At 36.5% G+C, this 21,553-nt stretch overlaps 1 protein-coding gene across 1 annotated transcript; it reads left to right on the forward strand.

Moving 5' to 3' along the window:
- Positions 1 to 432: 432 nt before the first annotated feature.
- Positions 433 to 13,575, forward strand: dhodh (dihydroorotate dehydrogenase). Its single transcript, XM_063013031.1, has 9 exons — positions 433 to 454; positions 2,012 to 2,224; positions 2,680 to 2,879; positions 7,408 to 7,490; positions 7,687 to 7,874; positions 8,656 to 8,769; positions 8,903 to 9,056; positions 12,382 to 12,541; positions 12,637 to 13,575. The coding sequence occupies exons 1-9, from the start codon at positions 437 to 439 to the stop codon at positions 12,716 to 12,718; spliced, it is 1,212 nt and encodes a 403-aa protein (XP_062869101.1). The 5' UTR covers positions 433 to 436; the 3' UTR covers positions 12,719 to 13,575.
- The last annotated feature ends 7,978 nt before the right edge of the window (positions 13,576 to 21,553 follow it).

The following is a 21,553-nucleotide window of genomic DNA, read 5'->3' on the forward strand; positions in this document are numbered from 1 at the left end:
CTATTTCAGTTTAGGTGTATATATGATATTTTATCATATAATACTGTTATATTTTATGTAATAATAATAATAATAATAATTAATATTACCTAGTAATTATATAATAAGTATGTATTTCTAGGATAGTTGTCACATAATTTATATATTTATATGTGTTATAATACTTTAAATATCATATTTTATATTAATATTTTATGTTTATGTTATATTATACTAATCTGATGAAATTATGCAGTGTAAACTCTTGACTCTTGAGATATGTAAAATGCGCTGCATCCCAGGCCAGTGAGGATTTCCACTGATATACACGTCATATACAGGGCGAATCTGTCAGAGAATGATTTATATATCAGCTCAAATCAGCGCGAGCATATTAACATCGCGAGAATTCACGAGACATCACGTGATTCTGCCCCAGTTGTTTGAGTGAATGAGCATGGCGGGACCGCTGAAGGTAACTTCTAAGACATGTGTTATGTATTTTAATTTGCTAATTTAAGTAAACCTTAGTTGTAGCAAAATATACCCTAAATTTATGAGAAATACAGCCGGTGCTTTTATCGTATATTCACGTTTCCACAGTACATTTTTGGCCAATGAATTAATAACTAACCAACGTTACCATGCAGTGGCTACATGACAGCATGCAGGGTTACTGTATAAAACATAAACATTTAAATCACTTCATGGCCAACAGGATTTAAACACCATTTTAAATTATTTTAATGATTCACAGTTAAAACTAACTGGGGCATAAATGTAAACATGCAGTCATTGTTGGTAGCCTAGTGGGTTGAGCTTTGTGCTATCAGTTGAAAGGTTGAGAGTTCGAATCCCAGCCTTGCCATGCAGCCACTGTTGGGCCCTTGAGCAAGGCCCTTAACCCTCTCTGCTCCAGGGGCGCTGTTCAGTGACTGACCCTACGAGCTGGGATATGCGAAGAAAGAATTTCGTTGTACTGTACACCTGTATATGTATACATGACAAAAAAGGCGTTCTATTATTCATACATACATATTATATAGACAGACTTTGGCTGTAAAATAGGTGTGTTGATGTATGCTTAATAATCCAGGTACACAATCCTACATAGCTGAATCAGATCACCTGGGCGCAAACTTCAGTCTCCAGATCAACTTTGTGGGAGTAAAATGGGCCGTACTGAAAAGCACAGTGACTTTTAGAGACCATCCTTCTTGAAAATGTCAAGGAGCAAGAAAGCACTACTATGAAGCACTTGGCTATACAACCTGAAGCATAAACACATCGTAAACATATTCCAACTACTCATCTACACTCTCTCATCTGGGTGGCACGGTGGCTAAGTGGGTAGGACCTTCTTGCCTCACAGCAAGAAGGTCCTGGGTTCGATCCCCAGGTGGGGCGGTCCGGGTCCTTTCTGTGTGGAGTTTGCATGTTCTCCCCGTGTCTGCGTGGGTTTACTCCGGGTGCTCCGGTTTCCTCCCACAGTCCAAAGACATGCAAGTGAGGTGAATTGGAGATGCTAAATTGTCCATGACTGTGTTCGATATAACCTTGTGAACTGATTAACCTTGTGTGAAGATAAACTACCGTTCCTGTCATGAATGTAACCAAAAGTGTAAAACATGACGTTAAAATCCTAATAAACAAACAAACAAACACTCGCTCATCTAAAACTGCCTTTGGAAGCAACATCAGCCCAAGGTCTTAGGAGTACATGCCCAAGCAATTGCAAGTGTTGACTAAAGTGGGGGTAAAGCACACTGCAGTTGGACTCTAGAGCAATGAAAACACACTGAAAACATCTGAAAACATCATCTGACAGACTGACTATGTTTTGGTTTGGTGCCATGAAATAGTTCACACTTCAGTATTATGTATATTTTCTATTTTTTCTGTTCTCTCTTTACTTAGTTCATAGTATTTATATTGTATTCGTTTAGAAACATGTGGGAGGTAGTGCAAATGAAGAATTTCACTGTACAGTGCATCTGTTTGTCTTACAACCTCTCATGATATTTTTTGAAAGGAGCGGCTGAAGGATGCAGTAAAGATCCTGGGATGTGGCAGCGCTTTGTTTGTGGGATACCTCACTGCAAATGGGGATGAGCGCTTTTATGAAACCACCCTTATGCCCATGTTACAGAAGCTTGTGGGAGCAGAGACGGCTCACGTCATGGCCATACGCTTCCTCAGCCTTGGCCTGGTACCCAGATCTCGCTACCAGGATCCTGCCTCATTGGTTAGTGTGTGCATTATCATTCTGTTTTACTACACTTAATAGTATTCACCATTAACCATACTGAAATTTAACTACAAACTTTACTAACCAGCAAAAGTATGTTGTGAGCCTTATCATGATAAAACTTTATACAGAGGATTTGTCTGCTTGGCTAAATTGCCTGGCCATATTACTAATTAATACATTTTAATTGATGTATTGCTTTCCATTGGATGGATGACATGACTTTTGTTCTAAACCACAGCAATATTATGATATGTGTTTTATATAATATATGGTTAATATAATATATAGATAACAAATAGGTACAATAATATATATTAAGTTTTTGTTTTACAGGAATGTGTAAAAAAAAGAATGTGTAGATTGCTAGATATAATAACATCTGTATTGGCAGCATTTCTTTGCGTATGTTTTGTGGTAATTGTGGTACCTTTGCTTCTCTTTTTTAACAGGAGCTAAATGTAATGGGCCGAAAGTTTGGGAATCCAGTTGGAATCGCAGCAGGCTTTGATAAGCATGGTGAGGCAGTGGATGCTCTGTACCGGCTAGGATTTGGTTTTGTTGAGGTCGGCACAGTCACCCCTAGACCACAGGAGGGAAACCCAAAACCCCGTGTGTTCAGACTTGAGACTGACCGGGCTGTAATAAACAGGTATTTGGATGGTTTTCATGTGTTTCACTTGTTCTGTGCAAATTGGGAATGCACTCCCCCTTTTTTATTTTATTTATTAATAAATTAGTTTTATAGTTGTGTGGTGTTCAGGTTGTTTTTGCTTCTGGCCTATTTTGTCCAGGTCCAGGAGAAACTTCATAACAGTATTCAAAGTTGTATAAGTTTGATCAGCAAATTTATGTCTATGACTAATAGAACTACTTTGCTATGTTGACCTCTGAAATTCCAGTGCAGATGATTGAAAATGCTGAAGGCAGCTACCATTGTAATATCTGAGAATTAAAACTATAGTACTAAACTTGACTCTAAGTAAATACTTTTGGCTGCTTCTGTTATTGGTCGAGACGGTGAATCAATTATCTGTATGATTTTTACACAGGATGCCCTTCCTGACACAGTCTGGGACTGGCACTAAGTGTGCACTGATTTCCCCAACCCCCAACCCAACGTTTTCCACTCTTAGCTTAATTCCACCAACACGGCATGACAGGTCTGTAGTGCGCGCTGGTCTGGCTGCGAATCACCAGATGGCTGCTTGTCGCAGCTGGTTACTCTTTATCCCCTCATCCCTACTAGTGGCTGGTCGTGTGACTGTTATGTCTTGTTTACATGTGCTTGTGTGCTGTAAGGAGCTTTTTTTCATGTTACCATAGTGGGCTCCTCAGGGAGCACAATCTGGTTGCTGGTTTTTTTTTATCTCCTATCCTCCCAATGATGTTTATTATTTCTTGTTTCTTATCCTGTCTTCCCGTCCTGTCTCCCCCCCCCCCCGTCATATTGAATGTTTGGACGGGTGGATGGCTAATTTTGCTGTAATTGTACTTGTTGCAATTTATAGTGACAATAAAGTTCTACTACATATGTGCCAATGGCTAGGTTCACCTAATGCCTTGTGCCTTCTGTATTTGTGAGCAATATCTGGGATTCAAACTTCTTACGCCACACAGGCCCACACCCAACTTGAATACAATTTGGTTAATAAAAATCGAGCAACGGGGTCCACAATAATTAAGTGGCCTAAAATAAATTGAAATTTAAATACAATTAAAATAAGTAAATGTATTTTAAGCTTGGTTGCCATGCTTTATCATGATACTTGGTGCTAGGATGGATTATCAAATGTTGATTAAATGTTTGAAGCTTTGTTTACACATGTGACCTGATTTTGTACTCCAAGTTATTTTTGGCCATTAAATTGTATTTATATTTGGTTTTATGCTTGTAATCCTTGTTCAACAAATTACACATATAAGATGCTAGCTCTTTTGTAGAACATTCTACCATGTTTTTATTTGTAAGCAGTCAATATTGTGTTAAAGTGAATACATAAGTACTTTATGGTTAGAGGAAGGAGTGTAAACAAAAGTCTGCAGATGCTTTTCTCAGTGTTTTGATGGACTCGATGGTTTTTAAAATTAGTTTGGCATGTCTTTTTTTATATTCTACCTAATTCACAAAATTAGGAGCTGATGTTTGGATTATGTTTTGTCTTCTGTGGATCTTCTTTAGACACAAAAAACATCAGTTAAGGGAATGAATTTATAAATGACTAAAGGAAGTTAAAACGGGAACCATTCAATGAATGGATAATTGATTTTTTTAACAAAATTTGTCATTTTCCTTTTGGGAAGTGTTTGTTGTAAACGCAAACCTTTAGTGACGTGGTTGTGGACAATTTTATCTTTCAGTGCTCATAAGCCGGTTGACTAGGATTTATGTAAATGGGATGCAAGCTATTTGAATACATGCACAGGTTGTTCAGAAATTGACCTACTTGAATTAGTATTCAGTATAGATCCTTTTTGCACTTTCCATAGACTAATCAGAAAAAAATAAATTTTGGTACTTTGTGTGGCTTGAAATAAAATTTACAGTTGATTGAATTCTCACTAGACACCAGTATCGGCCAACCCTAGTTCCTCATACGCATTTTGAAAAGTATGGGCTGCTCCTCCTGACGTAAATGAGTGCTGTGTGTAAATACACACAGTTTGAATGGCAAATTCTCTCCTGGGTACGCATGCTGCAGACTGTTTGGGAGCTGTTCTTTTGACGTTGTAGGTTCACGTCTTTTAGTAAGCATCACAAATAACTGGAACAATGGCAATTTTGCATCAGCCAGTTTGGATTTAAAGTTATTGTTTCATTTAATTAGAGTCTGGCTGGTTAGGTAATTATAGATGTATAATATACATCGTGAGTATATGGACACCCCTCCTAATTATGTGTTTTAGCTACACACATTGCTATTGCTAACGTGTATAAAATCAATTCTATAAAATAACTATTATGCTTCCTATCATGTTCCAGCATGACTGTGCCCTTTTCACAAAGACATGGTTTCAAGTTTGTGTCTGGAGGAACACAGTGGCCTAAACAGAACCTCATTAAACACCTTGGATTAATTGGAATACTAATTGCAAGCCAGGCTTGATCGGGCTCAAATTTCCAGACAGGCTTTGTAAAAATACTTTTTAGAAGAGTGTGGCCTGTTATAACATCTTTTTATTAATATTCATGAATTTGGTATAAAATCTACAATGACCTCATGGACAGGTGTAAGCATACTTTTATCCAGTAACAGGGGTCAGTTAAATAAGGAAAAAGATTTTTATGAGGAAAAGATTATTTGGGCAGAACAGCGAGCACCTGTTTTTGGTGGTTCCTTGATTATACCTGATTATTCAGACACATTTATTCTCTGCAAAGATAAAAAACTAAGTTTTTTCCTGACCTGCGCAAGAGAAAATTGTTACATGTCATGTAAATGGGTGTTGCCAAACTAGCCCTATAAGTCACTAACTATAATTCTAATTACTTCCAAGGAATTAGGAGGCAGAGTTATAGAAGTATATACACCACCAAATTAATAATCCAAGCTGTAAATTGTTAATGCAGCATACACTGATTAGCCAAAACATTAGGGCCACCTGCCTAATATAATCTCAAAAGACTTATATTTCTGCACATGTATCTTGCACCAGGACATTACCAGCAGTCTTTAGATTTCTCTTTGTTGCAAGGTTAGCTATCCTAGAGTTTATCTTGGTGCCATCTCTACCAAGGGTAAATGATGCACACGTCTTGATAGAGAGGAGTTTCCATGTGCTGTTTGACTGGCCTGTGACAATGCAGCCTCAGACACAGAAGGGTTTGATGCGATGTGCGTTGTGACACATTCAACTTTTTAAGCCTCAGTAGCCCATATATTGGTCTGTATTATATGACATAGCCTTCATGTCCTCTAGCATCAATGAGTTTTGGCTGCCCAACAACCTGCTGGTGGTTCTGTTTAGTGGTGTATTTTAATAAAATTAATTCTAAACTTAGAAACTAAATAATAATCTATGAATATATGAGCAGCATTGTCACAGAAACCTAAACAAAAACATTGCTGAAATGTTTGAACTCTCAAGACTGCCTTAACATTCTGTTTGTCTGTAAGTGTAAAGTTTTGACTATAGAATTATTTCAAATGAGCTGCTCCAAAACAATTTGGCCAAAATAAAAAAGTCTTTACACTTGTTTTCTTCCTGATGTTAAACTTGGCTTTCAGGTAGACAGTTTATTTGCCTCTACTCGATAAGTGGAAAGTCCTTATTTGCATTCTGTTTGTTACTATAAAACTCATAAACTTGTCACATGTGGGCAAAATAATTTCACCCATCAGATTTTACAGTTTGTTTTTTCCAGTTCTGACAGAAATCAGTGTAATAACGTGAAATAATAACAGATTAACAGAAGTTCTACATACCCTCCACTCAGCCAAAACACTACTGAAAAATATCCTAAAAATCATTTTAAGCTGATTAATTCACCTGAGCTGAATGAGATGAAAGACCAAATTTAATAAACTCAGATTTTCATTATATGATATGTTTGTTTTCAGTCATATCCTTCAGTACACTCAAAGAGAAATGCTGCTTTTAAGTGTAAACACATTCTGTACCTAATGCTTGGTCTGCACTGTATTATAATTTCAACATTAGATTTTTGTGAAGGAAAACAGTGTAGTGGCTGAATAAAATGCTGCATTAATCCACTATTATACATTGTGTAGGAAAGATATACTAAGCTAAATCGATATATTAATATAAATTAAAACTAAAGGTAAAACTACACATACTGCTTAAACAGATACTTATTGTTTTCTTATTGAGTTTTTCTGGAAAAAGGTTTAGTAAATTAATTTATCAATTAAATACAATAATTTTAATTGTCTGGAAAAATGAAAAACATTTTTTTTCTAAAACAACAAATAACAATTTTTGTAATATAATATTTCTAAAATGTATAAAATTTTAACAATAAAATATTTTTCAAAAACTTGAACGTTATATGAAACAGAATAATCTAATAAAGCAATAAAATAAATAAACAAATAATTATTCAATATACAAATATGAAAAGGTTAAAACCCAGAAGCCTGAATATGTGCACACTTAATTCAAATAATGGAATGTATAACAACAGTGCATATAACATTAGTGGATTGTGTGTTTTTTAGATATGGATTCAACAGCTGTGGTCTGCATGCTGTTGGAGAGAGATTACAAACCAGACAAAGTGTTCAAGCTGAGCTCACCAAAGGTAAAACTGAAACCCTGTACCATCCTGACTGTTGTTTTAGCTCAGAAGGCTGCCTGGTTGTGTGGTGGATTTCTGTAAGCACTGTTCAATCACTAAGTCACAGAACAATCATTTTTAAATTTACTATTGGCTCATTAAAAAAAAAAAAAAACTTCAGTAATGTATAGGATTAACTACCATCATTCTTCATTCTTAGAAGGCAAACTACTTGGCATCAACCTTGGGAAAAACAAGTTGTCCACTGATGCCGTAGCTGATTACCTAGAAGGAGTGAGGACCCTCGGACCCTTTGCTGATTACCTGGTAGTGAATGTCAGCAGCCCCAACACTCCTGGACTCAGAGACCTGCAGGGAAAGAAAGAGCTGCGCCATCTACTGGACAAGGTAAAACAGACTTAAGACATTTATTTATTTACACCTATCACATATTTTTGTCAGGGTTGTGGAAGGTCTGGTGCCATTTGGAAACACTGGCACTGAGCAGAAATCCACCCTGAACAGTGTGGTAGTTCATCACAGGACAACACACATAATCCTTTTACACTAAGGACAAATGAAGTGCAGCCAATTCACTTGCATATTTTTGGGAGGCTGAAGGAAACTGTAGTGTCATGCCAATCTTTTAAGAGGCAATGCTTTCATTACTCAATCATTTGAACTTAGTTAGTTTTACATTTGTGGATAATTGGAGTTTGTCCAATTCTATTTAATTCTCATTCTATTGAATGTGATCATATACATGTGCTGCACGCCCTGTGTGTAGAAGGTGAACCGTTCTGGTTTTTACCTGTTATGAAACAATAATTTTATAATAATTATTTTAGTTAATGTACGATCTATATGAACTAATGTGACAATTTACAATTAACAGCAATTAACGTCCGTTTGGAAGAGCTTTCGACCTCTGCCATGTGGTTGCAGGCACCTGCACTAGCAATGGATGATCTAGAGCTTAGCAAGTCTTTCAGCTTGTTGGATGGGGTGTGTGATAGCCCTCCTCAGCCAGTAGTAGGAATGATGCTGGCAACATGATTTTAACAGGAGGGAATTGGAGACAACTAGATGGGGAGCAAAGGGGAAGGGCGCAACTTTACCTTTATATGTTTTCGTCACCCTGTAGTTGAGTGAAAAGGCTTTTGGTATTTGTGTCTATTTGTACATACAGGTTCTGAAAGAGCGAGACTTACTGCAAGGAACAAGTCGACCTCCAGTACTGGTCAAGATTGCACCTGATCTCTCCCAGAAGGACAAGCAGGACATTGCTGAGGTCGTCACAGAGGTCTGTATATACAGACACTTGTGACAGTGTATACGGTATTTTTGTGCTATTAAAATGCTCTGTAATAAAGTTGACACACTGGAAGTAGGATTCATATTGATACAGAATTATTACCTTCATATTCTGCTGTCAGCTTGGTGTGGATGGTTTAATAATCTCTAACACCACCGTGTCCAGGCCTGAGACCCTGCAAGACGCCAACAGGAATGAGACAGGGGGTCTCAGCGGGCAACCACTTAAAGAGCTGGCCACTCAAACTGTACGAGAGATGTACACTTTAACAAAAGGTAAACAGTCTATGCAGTCTACTACAGAAATAGTCAAGCTGTGCTCTAAATCAGGCACATTTAAATACACTGTATAACCAAGAGTGTATAGACATCTGGATTTATACTTGTTGGACATGTGAATTTAATTAAAAGAGCAGGGACTGATGTGGAGGAGAAGACATGGCTTGTAATTGACATTCAGATAATGATTAAAAATATTCTTATAATTATAAATATAAATACTATTTATTTAAGGACCTTGCTTTGTACAAGGGAAGGGTCTTTCACAAACTCTCGCCACAAGATTGGAGGCACATCATTTGTTTTTATAAAATTTATATTTATATATATATATATATATACACACACAGTCATGTGAAAAAGTTAGGACACCCCATGAAAACCTTTGTCTTTTTGAACATATTTAAACATATGGACATTTGAGTACTGAGAGATGGAGCTTTTATTACTAAACCAAAATTTTTTTTTAAATTACTTTTAAACTCAAGTTGTAAAATGTAATAAACAAAAATGGAAATTTATTGTGAGGAAAAAGTTAGGACACCCCCACATTTATTACTACTTAAAACGTCTAAAATTAGAATCCGGTGCACCACATCAGCTGCAATGATTACACCATCGTTAGAGGACATTGGAGTTTTATTTAAACCTCAGACATTAGTTTGGTTTGCTCTTGATTTTTGAAGTGAGTGGTATCACCATGGTGAGATCTAAAGAGCTCTCTTAGGCCTTTAGAAAGAAGGTTGTAGATGCATATGTGTCTGGGACGGGATTTCATATGAGTCTGGGAAGGAATTTAAAAAGATCTCAAAACAATTAGAAATCAGCCATTCCACTGTACGGAAAATAATTTACAAGTGTGAACATTTAAAACAACTGCCAACATGGCATGGTCAGCCCGTCCTAGCAAGTTCAGCCCAAGAGCAGACTGCAAGATGCATAAAGAAATATCCAATAATCCTACAATGTCATCACGGGACCTACAGGTAGCTTTTGCCACATTTGATAGCAGGGTACATGCATCTACCATCAGAAAGAGACTGCACACGTTTGATTTTCATGGGAAGTGAGCAAGGAGGAAACCCTTGCTGTCAAATAAAACATCAGGGCAAGACTAAAGTTTACCAGAGAACATCTAGACAAAGACCAGGACTTCTGGAACAATGTGCTTTGGACAGATGAATCCAAAGCTGAATTATTTGGGCACAGTAACAGAAGACATGTTTGGCATAAACCAAACACAGCATTTGGGCACAAGAACCTCATACCAACTGTGAAGCATGGAGGTGGAAATGTCATGGTTTGGGGCTGCAGCAGGGCCTGGCAAGCTCTCCATTATAGAATCCACAATGAATTCTTCACTGTATCAGAGGGTGCTTGAGGAAAATGTAAGACCATCTGTCCAAAAACTGAAGCGGAGGTGAACCATGCAGCATGACAACGACCCAAAACATCCCAGTAAATTCACCAAGGAATGGCTCAAAAGAAAGAAATGGAGAGTTCTGGAATGGCCAAGTCAAAGCCCGGATCTTAATCCTATTGAGATGCTGTGGGGTGATTTGAAACGGACTGTGCATGCAAGAAACCCCTCAAACCACACACAGCTGAAAGAATTCTGCATGGAGGAGTGGGAAAAACTTTCTCCCAGTCGATGTCAGAGACTGGTAGATGGTTATAGGAAATGTCTAATTGAGGTTATTTCAGCCAAAGGGGGAAATACCAGCTATAAGAACAATACATTTCCATTTTTGTTCATTACATTTTACAACTTGTGTTTAAAAGTAATTTTTTCAGGTGTATTAATTTAGTTATATAAGCTCCATCTCTCAGTACTGTTCAAATGAAGCTCTAATGTCCATATGTTTAAATATGTTCAAAAAGGCAAAGGTTTTCATGGGGTGTCCCAACTTTTTCACATGACTGTATATACCTTATCGACTGGCGTGGCATAAACGGCTAAACTCAAAAATCAGAATTTTTGCTATACAGTGTATGTAAATGATCCTTGACTTCTGAAAATCTGTGACCCAAATTATGTTTCCAGCTGAATGCTTAAATTTGAATCCCTCAGGTCAGATTTTATGTTTAGTAGATGTTTCAGTAGTAAGAACTAGGACAGTTTCCTGCACCGTTTTTGTGTATTTACTGAGTTTAACACAATGAAACACATTTTGTGTCATTGTTTCTGAATAGGTGAATTCAGTGAATTCAACAAATCAGCTGTTGGTGCATTAAAATGTATAGAAGTTTATTCTCTTTGGAGAGTGGGGAATTCCTGCAGGTGTACATGAGGTGTCAAATTGCAAACTTTGTTGTATGTGTAAGTGGGAATAAGCTTTACAGGGAGCAAAGTTATTCACATTTTAATACATGGTTACTATTTTCTGAATTAAATATTTGGGGAGGTGGCCATAAAATGTGTCATTTACTAAAGTTTGAATAGTAACCAGTTCAGATTGTATTAAAACTTATTGTATTAATCTTATGTGTTTGTTAAAATTGCTTTGTTTTTATAGGAGGATGTGTGACTGTATTACTGGGTATAACAGAACATATATAACCCAATATGTTTACTAAAAAAATAAACAGTAATATTGCATTAACATTTCCAAAAGTTTGAACTTTTATACAGGATTTGACTAAGGTTTTTTTATTTAGGAAAATACTGGAATTCCTATCTTGGGTGTTCCTATGTTTTGCATAAGACTGTACATTTGGAGGACTTGCAACACAAGTTGGGTTACAAATAGTGGTGATGTGTTCAGCAGTGGTAATGTAGTTATTAATATGATTTTGTCCCAGGATGTTCTTTTTAACTAGATATGTAGATTCATCAGTTCAGAATGGGTAATTACAAATAACTCTGCCCACAACTGCTCAAAATAAACATTACATTTACCAGAAATTCTTGGAATTCATTTAAATGTGGTATAACCAAATTTTCTAGTGGTCATGTGGTTATGATGCTAATTTTGATAGAAGCCGCTTTTCAGTAAATACTACCTAAAGAGCTGAACCCATGGAACATTTTTATTTTCAAATATTTTATCAGATGCTATTTAGAATTTAAGGAATATCCTAAAACAGTAAAAACTACTTTGAAACTCTGTGCTCATAGAAAAGGTTTCCTGCTAGTAGGTATTGGAATGAAGTTACAGTCATGTATGCTCATCTTGTGACAGACTTCACACAAAAAGGACTCTAACCCAGGACCTTGTAACATTTTGTTAGGTTTTGCACTAATTTGTGAAATTTTTATATTTAGCCTTTTTCTTAATACGTATTTGTGGTCTAATGCAAGTTTTTTTGTGGTATCTCAAAGGAAAAGTGCCCATAGTTGGTGTGGGCGGAGTGGCTAGCGGGCAGGATGCTCTGGATAAGATCTGTGCTGGAGCGTCATTGGTACAGCTCTACACAGCGCTGATTTACCAGGGTCCACCAGTCGTAACCAAGATCAAAAGAGAACTAAATGACCTTTTAATGTGAGTTCCAGTTTCTCTTTTATTTTTCACCAGACTGTTTTACAACACTTCTGTGATGATCTTCTATGTCATGTGTTACTGTGGTTTATTTGCAGGGCACGGGGGTTCAGTAGTATATCAGAAGCAGTGGGTGCTGATCACAGGATGCCTGATGGTGTGGCACAGTCAAATCAGTAGTTGCAGTAAAATAAGCTTCTGACCATGTTTGGCCTAGACTGTGGCTTTAAAACTGAAAGAATGGCTGAAAAGTCCCTCACTCGGTATTGAGAGGATTAGTGGGCTTGGGTCATGACCTGATCCTGGATTTAAATGTGGTGCAATGCAGAAGTGAAAAGGTATGTGTAGAACTGAAGCTGAAAAACAAAGGCTGATTACACTGCAGGTAAATCTGGCCCACTTCTGATTTGTTTTTACTGTGTGACACAGATTAGTTTTTATGACAGTGTAAACAGCAGAAACCTCAAGCCACTTGCTTCATTAGGGCAATTCAAATCTGATACGTGTAACTTCAATTGGAGCAGAGAATTGACATTCACATGATTTCAATCTAAACAGAGCAATTGGAATTCCTATGAGATTTCTCATTTGTATAAACATTAACATACAAACCTTTAATATTATAGTTACTTAAACAATGTAGTCTCTGAATGTTTTGAATATTACATAAGTCTAATTTTACACCACCATGAAAAGAATGAACATTGCCATCAGTGCCAGACTATTTAAAACACTGGAACACTGTTCAGGATGATTTTCTGGGTGGAGTTGAACTTAGTCGCTGTTGCTTAGTCATTACTACATGAATAAAACAAAAAGATTGATACACAGTTTAAAACTAACTGTAGTAAGTGTAGTAATCATGAAAAATATGAAACTTGAAATACTGATTTAATAATATTAATTTATGTAGAGGCTCATTTGTCCATTTCAAGAGTCTCTTGGCCAAAATGTAAGAAAAATTACAGACTTTCTAAATGTTTGTTTTATTTCAAATCTGCCATAATTTTGCTAATAAAATAGGATTGGAAACCTGATATTTTGTTGCGGTTCCTTGTTCTTTTCATGCACACTCATTGGCCAAGGAGGCCCATAGGCTGAGGCATGCTTCCTCACAAGTGCCCGACTATGTCTAAGTCATGACCAACAGTAGTAGGTTGTGTATTGGACTGCCACATCATCCAACTGTCAGAATTTGGCATAACATTTGTGGTAAAGGTGTTTGAACTCTTGTATGCACACTGAGGGTGTGCAGTTCTGGTGAATCAGTTTTTAGTACCGGCTATCTCAACATGGTGCTAAAGCATTATATGCTTGCAGCTCTGCTCTCATTTAAAATATCAGTCATAACTGTTAGCTATTGAAAAGGACCTTAAGAAGTATTCATTAAAAATCTATTGGTAACATCTCCCAGGGCCGGACACAGCTGCGTGAAACACTTTAAGGCAGCCTTTCTCAACCGGGGTGCCATCTGGCTTCATCAGGGGTGCCGTCAAAAATATTCTGATAGTGATGGGTCGTTCGTGAACGATCCGATTCTATTGAACGGCTCTTTAAAAGGAACCGAGTCGCGCTTCTGGGAGCCGCTACATATATGTTTATTTCTGCGCAGTTCGGCTGTAATTCACCCAGTCCGCTTCCATCAGTAGAGGGAATTAATCAGTCATAATGAGAGTTGTTTATTGTCGAAATTCTAACCTGAAAACGGAGAGCGAGCGAGACACACACACACACACACACACACACACACACACACACACACACACACACACACACACACACACACACACACACACACACACACACACACAGAGCGCGAGAGAGAGACACTCAAACTCAAAAGAAGCTTTATTGGCATGACAAATAAAGACATTCGTACTTCCAAAGCAAATTACAGAGAAATAATAAAAATAACAATAAGAAAGAACAAATATATACAAAACAGTTACATGTGCAAAAAATATCAAATAGAATAAAATATTAATCATTTAATATTTAAATTATTAATATATAAAACACACACACACACACACACACAAAAAGAGAGAGAGAGAAAGAGACGCACACACAAACTGATCGTTATTACTACCTCAATAATGTAAATATTATAATTTTTATTGTTATTATTTTGCACTGTTTTTATTAATATTTTATTCAATTTTATATTTTTGCACATGTAACTGTTTTGTATATATTTGTTCTTTCTTACTGTTATTTTTTATTATTTCTCTCTAACTTGCTTTGGCAATATGAATGTCCTTATTTGTCATGCCAATAAAGCTTCTTTTGAGTTAAGAGAGCCGTTGCCGAGCTACAGAGAGAACATGCAGAAAAGAAGCAGTGCTCTTAGTATAATGACAAATAATTGAGAAATAAACTATGAACTCATTTAATTATGTTAAATCTGATTCGTTCATGGCGCGAACTGAGCTTTTTGAGCCTAACTTACATCAAAAACAAGTACAGGGAGCGACTGAGGGCTCTGGACCAGGAGCTCCGCGTCTGCCTCTCATCCATCCCTGCCAGAATAGGGCGATTGTGTGCATCATCCCAGGCTCAGGTTTCCCATTAAAAGTAAGTCATGTTTATATATCAAATAGAATAAAATATTAATAATTTAATATTTAAATTATTAATATATAAAACACACACACACACACAAAAAGAGAGAGAGAGAAAGAGACGCACACACAAACTGATCGTTATTACTACCTCAATAATGTAAATATTATAATTTTTATTGTTATTATTTTGCACTGTTTTTATTAATATAAATATAAATATTAATATAAATATAAGCAGTCCGAGGGATGCAGAGTACGTTTTTTAATACATTTTAGACTGGGGTGACTTGAGATTTTGCATACTTTTAAAGGGTGCCGTGACTGAAAAAAGGTTGAGAAACACTGCTTTAAGGTAATTTAATGAAGTAATTCATTTTGACATTTGGTGTTCACATACTGCTCATACTGCTGATGCATTTCTCTAGGCTTCTGTGTTTGTCAGACTGTGACTGATGCGCGTGATCTCCAAACTCCAGCGTGCATCAGCTGTTGAGCTTTAATCTAAGCCCCGGGCATAACTTGGACCCAATCCACAACACAGATCCATGGACATGAGGTGTAAATGTTGGTAAATAAACCTAAATAGAAATAGTCTGATCATAGAGAAAAAGTGCATTTAGAGTCTTTCTGCTTTTTCCATTTATTCCCATCAATCTTCATTGAGCAGAAATAGAAGTTAAATAAAAGCACATAAACAGATTTGCCCCCATACCCAGCGGCTGCTTGCTTTTAGCTGGGCAGACCAGAAATAATTAAATAAATCAGTTTAAAATGTCCTAGAAAATGTGCTTTGATAAGGATGCTAGCGTTATATTTGTATGTTTTAAAAATTAAATAACTTCTGCCCTGACCCAGACCAGTGAGCAGGGCCAAATTAAACATGGCATTTAGATTCTGCCTGGTGGGAACACTCATACTTTCCTACCTCCCCTACATGGCATTTATAAACCTCATTTCTGAAAATATTCAGACATTTTGCATATAAACACATATCTATGATTTGTTAATTCTCTTGAACCTTTGTTTAACTGACAAAAACATGTTTGTGATGATTTCATGTTTTGGCTGACCATATGATTGTACAAAAATAAACTAATTTTAAGTTTGATACCTGCAACATACTTTAAAATTTGGGAGAAGGCAACTTATGAGTAAGAAGTTTGTAGAATATTTAATTTACACAGTTCTGAAACATTCCACAATAAGTCTTAGTCTTTGCAGTCAAAGCTGGACCGTGGCTCAACACTTTGTGCCACATTATCTCAACATGAAACATTTAGATCTATCACCATCTACTGTGAATTATACCATGTAAAAAAGATTAAGGAAGGCCAGAAATCTCTGTGTGGGGTAAGGCTGGATACCACTCTTACATGTGCTTGATCTTCAAGGCCTCTTAGAAACCATAATGCTACTGGGATAAATGTAGCCACATTGACTTAAGAGTACTTCAAATAACTTGCTGTTGGTGCAACACAGCTTAAGTACAATCCTTCCCTTCAGTTACTGTCTTTATTGAGTTTTCTTTATGTTCATAAAATTTACTTCAGGCTTTTCAGTTTCCTCCCACACAAAAAAATACTAGTTGATGAATTGTCTATTTTAAACTGCCTCAGTGTCAGTGAATGTGCTAGATTTTGTGTATTTTACTATGATAAGCAGGTGCACTGCTGGATTCCTGTCTTGCATGCAATTTTTTACCCTGAATATATAAATGATTTACTTTGTTAAGAATGTAATTGAGAGCTAAATTAAGGCTCTTTAGGCAACTTTGCATTTTTTTTAAAATTCATTTTAAACACAGTATGTACGAATCAACATGCTCGACAATTGGTTGGTTTTGTTGGACTTGATAACAGAGGATTTAATCACAGACTGTGGTCAACAGGTTATTTATGTCCTAAACTCAGTGGTTCACGTTTCCAAACCACAGGTAGCCTGAATTCAATCAGCTTGACTGAAGAAAACAACGATTTTTAGAAGCTGGTGGCGGCTGCAAAATGCAACCTGTTTTTGCCTGTTTCCTTGCCAACTGTGTTGCTTTGAAAGCTCATTTTCATATTTGTTTTGAAACAGAGTAAAAGCAGGCAAGAAAGGTAGCGCTGTCACTAAGACCTGGCAGTAATGATGACAAATACTAATTACACAAAGGGGACTTGAGTAAAAGCATGTTTTCAATGACATACATTTGTTAAAGGAACAGTACATGAATTATTTCTTTTAATTTAATGCTAATTTAGCAAGTCAAACCTGATTGTCTTTAGCCTCAGCTTAGGTCAGTGTACGACACTATAGAATACGAAGGGACTATGCAAAAATGTGATTTATTGAATGGTAGCAATGAGAAAACCACGCCTTACCAAGAGAAACATCAGTGCTCATCTGACATTTAAAAATGGAACCTGGATGATCCTCAAGTCTTTTCGGATCAATTAAGATTGGAATGTGTTGGACAGTATGAATATAATTCTTTTTGGAGAAATGCAAATTAACAACCAGAGTAACCTGACATTACTTAAAGAACAATGAATTTCACTTCATGAAAATGTATTTATATCACATAAACGTCACAGGTTAAACATCCTCACAGGTTTTAAATAATTGCTGTATAAAAATGTGTGTTATAGTTCTGAAAGTTATAAAGAGCGAGTGAGAACATCTAATAAATACCAATGAAGTGTTAATATGAATATTTGTGTGGCTAAATTGTGTGTCATAGTTGTAGCATCTCTTAAATTACATTTTCATCACATGCATTACATTACAAATTCAGTGATTAAAAAGGTGACTTCAAGGTGGACCACTATTGATGTGAGCTTGATCAACCCTACATCCCACTTTTAATTAGCTGTTGATTATACCTGAAGGTAATGTCCGCAGTTGTTCTAAAAAAAATAGTAGAAAATTTATTCTGAAATGTCCTTGAACATCACAGAGCTTTCCTCAGTGCCTGCATATTCAAATCAGTGACGTAAACATGCCCACAAGGCCTTTCTTTTTTCCATTTCGTATTGTGCCTGCAAATTTAACTAGTCCTTCCCTAGAAAAAGCAATTGCCTTTGTTTTTATTAGGTTTGGATTTCAAAGCTCTTAAGGCTGGATGACAGATTTTAGTCAGGGAAGAAGTCCGCTCATAAATAATGCAAAAAATAAATAAAAACAGACCAGTCCAACTGTCCAATGTAAATTATTTTACCAGATTTTATTAGTTCTCCACAATGTTCATATACTTGTTGTACAGTATTGTTGTTTATGTGTTGCATTTCTTATTGTCCACTTTTTCCTTCCAACTGTTTAATTTTAGACTTATTTAGACATCCTAAAACTATGAAAATTTTAACCAGTTTTTTGAGTCACTGACTCACTTAATTAGGCCTGATCTTTAACCTTCTCCCTGATGGTTTGAGTTTGTGCTGAAGAATTTTGAGGTAACCTTCCTTTTTCACCAGTCTACCCATCAGTTCCATGGGCAGCAAAACAGCCAGTTGTAGTTGCTTACAGAAAAACTTTGTAATCATTGATTAAGCTCAGGTTGATGATAATAATAAGTATCTAAGTACTTTGTAAACCCACTGTAGATTTTATTTTCACCTTTGCGGTGCTGACACATGCTGGTTTTTTAGCAGTAGTTTTAATAGGAACAGCAAGTGCCACCTAGTGCTTTGATTACCAAATTTTGCACTTTATAGCCAAAGGTATTTGGACTCCTAAACATTTCATTTAAAAACTTTAAAAACATAAATAATGGTGTTCCCCCAGCCTTCCCATGTCTATAAAGACATTTGCTTTTCTGGAAATGCTTTGCACAAGATTTTGGAGAGTGCCCACTTTACCTACGGTGACACTTGGCTGCCACAAACAAACAAATATTTAATAATTCATTAGTCTCATAGGCTGTTGAATTGTTCAGTGTATTTTTTTAAATCCCTGCTTGTAGGGTTCCCAAAAATGAACCCACTGATTAATCAACATTTTAATTATGAGTGTGCCCTCCTAACATCACTAAAGCAGTACATACATTTATTTAAACCTGTGTATTATTTACTTCTTTTGCTTCTTGACCAGATTTCAACTTAGTACTTTTGTTTTGCCCGTAGGTGTCTTATTTTGAGTGATTTGCAAAGGAAACTCAATTTAGGTTATGCTGTCTGGTTTTTGGTCTGACTGCGTGCTCTGTGGAATGTTTATTTTCAAAACCTATTTTCAGGAAAGGATCGTTCTAAAAATGCAATGAAAACTAAAATCTGTCATTTGTAACCACTCGAACCTTTATTTTACTGACAAAAGGACGAAAGAAATTTCAGTGTAAATGCAAATACAACTTAATTGTATTTTTTAAATATAAACAAATTTAGAAATTGATGACTGCAACACACTTATAAACACTGGGCTATATTACCTTTATTTTTAATTATTCTCCTTAATTGTTTGGGAACTGAAGGTACTAACTGTTGCAGTTTTGCAAGTGGAATTTTTGCCTATTCTTGCTTTATAGATGACTTTATCTGGTCAGTGCTCACCATTGTCTGATCCTTTTCTTTATAATGCGTCACACATGTTCAGTAGGAGCCAGATCCGGACTGCAGGTGGGCCAGTCAAGCACATGCACTCTATGTCTACGAAGCCACGATGCTGGGACATGTACAGGATGAGACCTGAAATTGTCCTGCTGAAGACATTATCTTGACAGCAGCTCATGTCTTTCCAAAACATCAATACAAGTCTACGCACCAGTGGTAACTTTACATATATGCAGATCACCCATCACAGATACTAGTTTTTGCATTTTTCCTTGGTAAAAATACATTCAACAATCTACAGGTATAAGTAAATCCTATTGAGTAAACCCCAATTTAAACTGCTGATGATGATTCACAATAGCAATTATTTGGCCACTTGTACCACTTTTTTTCACCAGCCAGTGGCAGAGCTGCTCCATGCATTCTGCAGATCATCCATCACTAGTGTAAGCACCTGGACCAGACAGCAGAGGTCACAATTGTACAGTAGAAATAAAATAGAGTCGCTTAATTGGAATTCAAACACGAGAGATTAGGATCTCAGCTGTGGTACCACAGTGAGAAACATTATTACCAAATTAAATTTGGAAACTACACGTGATGTGGTGACCTACTTAAAATTTTCAAGACTCAGTGTCAATTAAGAATTTTGCTCTCTAACAGAAAATCCTAAAAGAAAATGCTTAATCGCAACCTGGTTATGCAACAAATTAAAGTTACACAACTGGTACATTTTAAAGGGTGAGTAAATGGTTTCGTGACACAAGGTGATAAAATGATCACTGGGTGTATTCCTCAGTGGTGTCTAGTGTTTCTGTGTAGCACTGGACCCATTAAAGCTTTGACTAGGATGAAGCATATGGGAAAAATGTATGGGTTACCAAATATAGTTCTTCTATGACATTATTGTAAATTGGATTATCAAGATGATGCTTATAACTTAAGTATATTTTCCTTTGTTATGACTGAGTGATTGAAACACAAACGACTTTGTTCAAAAATGTATGTTCTTTTAACTCTTAGGTTTAATGATAATGATCTTTGATTGACAGAACTGGAGCCTAACTAATTCTTTTGAAATTCTGGCATGGCCTGAGTATTCATGATTTTGATAGAGCCTTATTTTAGTCTGATTTAGCAATTCCAGTTGAACTTTAAACATATATTTTGTGACATATTTTTGGCCTGCTTAAACACACAATTTTGTTCAAGATTTAGGATGTACAAAATGTGGATATAGTCTTTGTTTTATCTGACTACAAAACATGATGCTGATTACAGGGTCTTCTTGTTTGTGCATTTGCCATTTAATCCAATATTTATGTAAAACTTGCATGATTGTAGACAGTGTTATAATTCATGGCAGACATGTTTAGGTGGTTCATGGGAAACATCTGACCTTCCAGACAAATTTCCCCCTGATCATATAGTCACAGTTTGTGTTCAAAGAAACTGTTATTTCCTGGACATGTAGTTACATACAATTGTTTGTTCAGATGATCCTGAGACCCAAATAACCTAATGCCTAGTTCACACTACACGATTTTTGGCCAGATTTCGCTCGGCGACTGGTCGGCGATTGATTTTCCGGGTCGGGAGCAACTCAGCGTTCGCTCGGCGATCAAAACTCGGCTCTCAGTTGCTAAGTGTGAACTATCCAACAACTCGACCCGACCGGCTCGCCGACCGCTCGGCGACTGGATCGAGTTTTCTAGCAAGCCAGATATCTGATCTCAGATGTACGACTGGAAATGAGTGACATGTCGAACAGCCAATGAGAACGCAGGATACAGCGTGAGGGGAAATGCAGGAGAGGATATAGTTTATATCAGGATACACCGGCACACACACGTTTTACAGTATTTCTGATTTGATCCTCTACAAAACATAACACCCACGCTGCATTACAAAATTATTAATTAACCTCCAAC

This window comes from Trichomycterus rosablanca, chromosome 17 (assembly GCF_030014385.1).
Source record: "Trichomycterus rosablanca isolate fTriRos1 chromosome 17, fTriRos1.hap1, whole genome shotgun sequence".
Classification (NCBI taxonomy): domain Eukaryota; kingdom Metazoa; phylum Chordata; class Actinopteri; order Siluriformes; family Trichomycteridae; genus Trichomycterus; species Trichomycterus rosablanca.

Bases quoted from the DNA above. Each gene is read 5' to 3' on its own strand.
- dhodh (XM_063013031.1), top strand. The intron at 2,225-2,679 runs GTTAGTGTGTGC...CTTTTTTAACAG, and splicing joins ACCAGGATCCTGCCTCATTG to GAGCTAAATGTAATGGGCCG. The intron at 7,875-8,655 runs GTAAAACAGACT...TTGTACATACAG, and splicing joins TGCGCCATCTACTGGACAAG to GTTCTGAAAGAGCGAGACTT.